At 44.2% G+C, this 6,943-nt stretch overlaps 1 protein-coding gene across 1 annotated transcript in view; it reads left to right on the plus strand.

Annotated features, from left to right (window-relative positions):
* Window positions 1-965: 965 nt before the first annotated feature.
* LOC308167022 (uncharacterized protein) overlaps window positions 966-6,943 on the plus strand; it is a 15,822-nt gene continuing 9,844 nt past the window's right edge. Inside the window, exons 1-7 of the mRNA XM_080541367.1 lie at window positions 966-1,119; window positions 1,767-1,980; window positions 2,176-2,247; window positions 2,459-2,535; window positions 3,462-3,559; window positions 5,622-5,738; window positions 6,704-6,778. Of these exons, the coding sequence (XP_080397493.1) occupies window positions 1,057-1,119; window positions 1,767-1,980; window positions 2,176-2,247; window positions 2,459-2,535; window positions 3,462-3,559; window positions 5,622-5,738; window positions 6,704-6,778 (716 nt within the window). The 5' untranslated portion in view covers window positions 966-1,056. The remainder of the gene's footprint in view (window positions 1,120-1,766; window positions 1,981-2,175; window positions 2,248-2,458; window positions 2,536-3,461; window positions 3,560-5,621; window positions 5,739-6,703; window positions 6,779-6,943) is intronic.

The raw sequence follows: 6,943 nt of genomic DNA on the forward strand, positions 1-6,943 counted from the left end.
TTAGTTTGCTATAATAAGATCCAATTTGACCAGTGAGCTGTGTTGTTGACCCCCTCTGTTTGGATTACAGTCTCCTTTGGCCCGCTTTCCATTACACACCTGAGAGTGACACACTCTGAAAGGTAGGGACTATTATTCTGATCCAGTCCACTGTCGATCCTTTCTGCTGCTGTTGGCAGTGGCACTGTACAGTATAGAGCTGCTTGAGATCAGAATACATTGATTGAGTCCATGGGATACAGGGACCCCTGGAGGTGCTCAGAGATATTGCAATCGTCCCCTTCTCATCTAAGTACCTTGGCATTACAGAAATCCTCAAACCCTATGTAGCATCCAGATTTGATCCCTTTAAGAATAACAGTGTGTCTAATTTCCCCCAAAATAAGAGAGGGGAGTTCTCCCCCTTATGGGCCCTCTCTCCTGAGGCATTATAATGGCTGCAGTGACAGAGGCTCAGCATCACTAAAGCCTTCGAGATGCAGTCCCCCAACACAAGATCAGCATTAAATTGGCTCTGGAGATTGGATTTCTCCTGTGGGCAACAGTGTAGATTGGTAAAATACTAAATCCCAACTGGGCACGGCACTGTGTTTCTGTTGTCTTATGCCACATTGATGCTCATTACATTACATTTTGTGGACAGTAAAGGGAATGTGCAAGAGCACAGGTTAGATACTATATTCATTTGGTAACACTTTTTAATCATTTGGTGTAAGCCCTAACTTCAGCCCTAACCCTGACTCTAGCCCTAACCCTAACTTCAGCCCTGACTCTGACTCTAGCCCTGACTCTGACTCTAGCCCTGACTCTGACTCTAGCCCTAGCCCTTCAACCATAACGTAGCTTCAACCTCAACCGTAACTCCACATCCTAAACTTCAGCCCCGAGCTTCTTTCTACTGGAACAAAAACGCCTTTTTGTCTAATCTCGGCTTCCATATTTAGCTACAAGGAAGTTCTATAGCTAGCATCATTCATTCACAGTTACAGTCAGTTTCAGTTGTTAAAGAGTGAATGACTGTAGTCACATAGAATAGAACTCGCCACTCACGCAAAAATGCGCAGACGGACGGACGGACAAGAGAAAGAGGCAGGCGGAGATGCCACGGCAGACAGACAGGTACTGTTAACTAGCTAAGCTGTAGCTCATTCTCATTGAAGCTGCTGGTGCCAGTGGTAGCCTGGCTAGCCAGCTCAGCTGCTTTGCCAAGTGGAAGTGTCAACCTGTCATACTACTTCTCCACAGATACATACAGGCTACTGAACAGAGATATACATGATCGAAATTAGCAACTGAGCAAGCGTGGCCAACGTTATCTGATTCTATTCTATAATTGTAAAAGAATAGAACTTGTGTTTTAAAATTGTAAAACACAAGTGCAATATTGAAATACAACTGTGAACATTCTAAACCTGCTAACTGCGACACTTTAATGAATGTGCAACAAATACTATGTGCAATATGACAACCCTTGTGTACATAAGGTTCAGATATAGGAAAAGTTAGGATATAGCATAGTGTACAGCACAGTGTTTTATTTGTATAGTATAGTATAGTATAGTATAGTATAGTAGATAGTGTACATAGCCTTTATTTATGTAAACCAGCTCTTTTCCCTTTTTTATTTTACCCTTGGCCCTCTTGTTTTTAGTCTTTTTCCTAGCACCAGGGGAGCCCCCCCTCCTAAATTTCGTTGTATGGTACCTGTACTGTATTAATGACAATAAAGACCATTCATTCATTCATTCATTCATTCTCTGACACAGACTGCAGCAGCTTCAGGACATAATCAGCCCCCTCAACCACAGAACCAGCCCCCTCAACCACAGAACCAGCCCCCTCAACACCAGGAGACTAAAGGCAGCTGGTGCTGGTCCACGTTGATCTCAGTGGGGAAATGTCTCCTCCTCATCATCCTCATCCCTCCCTTTCTGAACTACGCGTCATTGCAAAGAGAAGGTCAACTATTACAGCCTGAAGGTGACATGATGACATTCATTCACTGACTTTCCCTGGCGCAGGCCTATTTCTATGTCTATTAAATATATTGTACAGTATGTTTCACATCTGTATAGTGGAAATGATCTTATAACCAGAGTATTTGCTGGGCTCAGGTGCCGCAGAACACGAGACTAATGTGGACGTCTTTAATGATGAATTCATTTTATTTTGCAGGTGGTCAAGTGGTTGATATCGGATCAGGTCAAAAGATGCATCTCTTGTGTAAAGGACAAGGACATCCAGTTGGTAATGAGCCAATCCCTTTCAACAAACTCTCTCAAGCCATGTAGAAATAATTGAAAATTATCTTAAGAACATCACACACACACAGTGTGCTGGAAGTCATTATACTTCTTAGTAATGCTTTTGTGCTGACAGTGACATTGTGTGACCCTAGCTATAAGGGTCTAATGTTTGTCCATTGCGTCGGCCGTAATGAGTCTTTTTTCCTTTGTAGTGATACTGGATGCCCCGACTGGGATGTCCTCAGACATTTGGTTCTATGTCCAAGAGAGCATTGCATCCATAACAAAGGTGAGGGTAAACACATGGTCTACAATCAAATAAGACTGTTATTATATATTGATATTGATAAGATGGTTATGAAATGCTGATTGGAGTCCTAACTAAAGCACATCTGTTTGTTTTAGCAGAATTTGTAACTAGAAAGCTGGCTATACTAGAAAGTATAATGGTAGTTTGCATAGTGAAATAGTTCTATGAGATATCTATGAGTTCTATGAGATTATCATGTTTTTAAAAATGTTATTATTATTATTATTATTATTATTATTATCATCATTATCATGTTGGTTTGGTGTTCCTAGCTTCAAAAGTGTAAGAGCAGTTGGATTCAAGTTCTTTTAAAATATATATATAATGACTAGTATAATGACTATCAAAAGTAAAAATGTATGCAATGGACGTTCTCTGCATGTTTTAAAGTCGGAATGTTATTTTTACCATAAAATCTGTAGGAGGAGTAGGCTCGTAGGTAGGATAAATTAAGCATGACAACAACAGCAGTGTGCTAGTTCCTAAGCACACTAATAATACATTGTGAAGCCTGTGCCCCAAATCTGTATTCCTCAGGAAACAAATGGAATGCAACTGATGTGCTTGTGTTGCTAGTTGTTAGTGGTAACTAGGGTCACCGTCTCCAGCAGCCCTGCCATGTCTTCTGTTATCAGTCAACAGGCAGCGCAGCAGAGCTCTGAGGTGACAGCCTGCCCTGAGCTGTTTGTCCAAAACCTGCCACTTTGGACCACGCTAATGTCCTAATGAGGTCATGGGTGCATGGTTCACATCCCCAAAACCAGACTGACTTGACTCACAGAGCTTCCTTAGTCAAACTATTTCCACACACTTTAAGTAGAATGTTTTTAGCCATGTTATTAGTTTTTGGGGCATTTAAAGCCAGAACGAAATATGTCCAATGTTCCTATTTGTATACCCGACAGGTTTGTAGCTATGACAGAGTGGGACTGGGGTTCAGCAAACGGGCTTTGCAGAATGAAACGACAGAAGAGAAAATGTGGGCGACGTCAACAACTGGACGGTGAATGTCATGGTTTTGGTATCCTGTTTTTAACCGTTAACCGTTTAGTATCCCGTTGACCACGCCTGCATGTAATCATGTTCTCCATACAAGCACCTTAGGTTAGACAATGTAGTTATTATTCATATATAGAAATGTAGCATTGTCACACGTGTGTTGCATGTAACACGCCACAATAGCTGACATCGTTGGAACTCCACCCACTGACTGAATTACATGTTGTTCACCAAAGTGATGATTAAGTAACTACATGGAATATATGCAAAGTGTTATATTGTTCTACTAGACTTAAATGAGGAGGTCGGTGTGAGCTCTCTCTCATTCTTCACAAGCCGAGGGCAGTCGTAATGTAGACAAGTTCCTCCCAGGTTCACCGTTTCACTTGACGAACGGGCCCAGTGGGGGTTACCTCATTGATTGTCCAAGCAGAGAGTAATGTGTGCCAGGCGCGTCCACTGCATTACGCCACCCTCCTGCCCGGCCCGGGATTCCACCCCGTAATCTTTTTGTCTTTGACACAGTAATGCGTTGTTGAGCATTAAATCTGTCTGATGGATGGACGTGCGTCGTATGTGGACGGTCAGCAGTCTAGTTTACCTTGGCATCTTGCCCAGACAGCAGGCAGCCGCCCATTTTTGATGCAAGCAATCAATTTCCCAGAATTCAATAAGGCCAGCAAGCTGGGGGGGGGTTTGATGACTGCTTTCCCCTGCCACAGTGAAACCTCTTCATTTCAGCTCACGCCCGCGTTTTTGATTTATGGGTGTAAGAGACCCAACACAACAGATGGCCGTCACTGTGGAGTGGTATTTCACGTGATGATGCTCCCTTCCATGGTTTCCTGTTGTTTTCCCTTCTTGTTTTGCAGGGGAGAGTAGTCAGGGGCTGCCTCTACTTCACAATGGGCTTTAGGAGCTTTGGTTATGTTGTTGTACTGCAGTGGCCGCCATGTTCCAAAGGAGATGAAAATCAAAAGCGTTTACAGTCGAGTGCTAATTGTTAGTATTAAGGAGTATCATTATCTGAAAAAGTCACAGTACCGTATATTTTCGCTGATAGATTATTTTGTAGTAAATTATGATTTTTGTCATTGGGTCCATTTTAGACAACATGGTGTAGTTGGGGGTTGGGTGGTGGTCTTTCATGAATGAATGAATGGTCTTTATTGTCATTGATATAGTACAGGTACCAAACAACGAAATTTGGGAGGGGGGGGCTCCCCTGGTGCTAGGAAAAAAAACTAAAAACAAGAAGGGAAAAGAGCTGGTTTACATAAATAAAGCCTATGTACACTATCCACTATACTATACTATACAAATAAAACACTTTGCTGTACTCTATTCTAACATTTCCTATCTCTGAACCTTATGTACCCGAGGGTTGTCATATTGCACATAGTGTTATTGTACATTAATTTAAAGTGTCGCAGTTTGCAGGTTTGAAATGTTCACAGTTGTGTTTCAGTATTGCACTTGATTTCAATCTAGTAGCTGCCATCAAATTGTCTAGATTGTCCAGGGCCTAGAACCTAGGTCTTTGCTGTGTTCAGGGCCTGAATGGCCCTGGGGTAGAAGCTGAGCTTCAGTCTGTTTGTCCTTGCGAACATGGTCCTGAACCGCCTGTCCGAGGGCAGCCGAGCAAAGTGTTCGTACCCAGGGTGGGATGGGTCTCTGGAGATCTTGGAGGCCTTCCTGAGGCAGCGTGTGTTGTACAGCTCTTCCAGAGAGGGGAGGGGGGCGCCGGTGATCTTCTGGGCCGATCTCACGACTCTCTGTAGCGCATTCCTCTCTGCGGCTGTGCAGCTGGAGAACCACACGCAGATGCAGTAGGTGAGGATGCTCTCCACTGCGCAGCGGTAGAAGGTCACAAGCATCTCCTGTCCGATGTGGTCTTTCCTGAGGACTCTCAGGAAGTAGAGCCGCTGTTGTGCCTTCTATATGATTCATATAGCCTACTGTACAGAGACATATATGTGTGAGAGAGTTAGGATGAGCTCAGTTTAAAGAATGAAAGTGTCAACGGGTTACCTATAGGGATTTATGTTTTTTTTCGTTCCCTCCAGAATGGTGGATGACCTCCACCATCTCATCAAGGCTGCAGAGATAGCCACTCCCTTCATTCTGGTGGGCTCTGAGCTGGGCACACTCAATGGAAGGTTCTACAGCCACATCCATGATGCGTAAGTCTGCTATAACACCATTCAAAGGAGTCTATCACCAGATACTGTATGAATGAATGAATGAATGAATGAATGGACTTTATTGTCATTGCTACAGTACAGGTACCAAACAACGAAATTTAGGAGGGGTGGCTCCCCTGGTGTTAGGAAAGGGAAAAAAAAAAAAAACTTTTAGAAAAAGAATAAAATCACAAGAAGGCTGATTGAATGGCTTATTTATGGTTTGTTCACCACACTGCCTAACATGCTGTGCATGCATATTGTACCTTCAAAGTGACAGTTCACTCAGGAATCAACATTTGTCAGATGTTTTCAGACCTTAAAAAGTTGAATATCGAGATATCGAGACAGACCCATTATCCTATGCCTTCTGTACTGGCAGTGCGTCATGTAATGGTTTTAGGTATATTTTAGGTGAACTATGCTCTCTGCGTTCTAATTTTTCTCAGTGCACATTTGATGTTCCCACGCAACGCATTACTCACTGTAGTAGTAGTACTTCACCTCAGGAGTCATCAAGAGTTCTGAAGCTTGACTCTGCACTTATCAAACTGCGGGCCATAAATTATCTGCCCCCCTCCCCCCAAGCCCAAGCCCATCTCAGAGAACATGGTGATTAACACAACCTAGCAGCCGCCGCCCGGGTGAAAGATTTAACGTTTCATCAGCCGTGATGCACCGCGGTTAGGAGAGTAAATTAAGTGGTGGCGAGTAGATGACACCTGCAGAATGAAAATATTTCCCCCAGATGTACTGTGGGTGGGGGGGCATCAGTCTGGGGTGGCCAGACACAGAGCCGCGGCGACACTATCCATCTCCCCCTGTTTACAGCTTCCAGGCCTGGGAGGGTACAGTGAACCTGCTGGGTGCCCTGGAGTCTCACTTCCATCACCCTGGATCCTCACACTCTCGCTTTCTCTCTCTCTTTCCCTCACTCTCTCTCTCTCCTCTCTGGCTCTCCTCAGGCAAGTGTCCGACCTCGTCCTCATCGATCCCATCCCAGAGGATGTCTTTGAAGAGGACCAGTGGCAGCAGTACTGGTAGGTCACTTGTGGGAGATGGAGGGAGGGAGGGAGGAGGAGAGAGAGGAGGAGAGAGAGAGGGGGAGAGAGAGAGAGAGAGAGAGAGAGAGAGGGAAAGAGGGAAAGAGGGAGAGAGGGGGAGAGAGAGAGAGAGAGAGGGAGAGAGAGGGAGAGAGAGGGAGA

This window comes from Nansenia antarctica (genome assembly GCF_963989245.1).
Source record: "Nansenia antarctica genome assembly, chromosome: 10".
NCBI classification, from domain to species: domain Eukaryota; kingdom Metazoa; phylum Chordata; class Actinopteri; order Argentiniformes; family Microstomatidae; genus Nansenia; species Nansenia antarctica.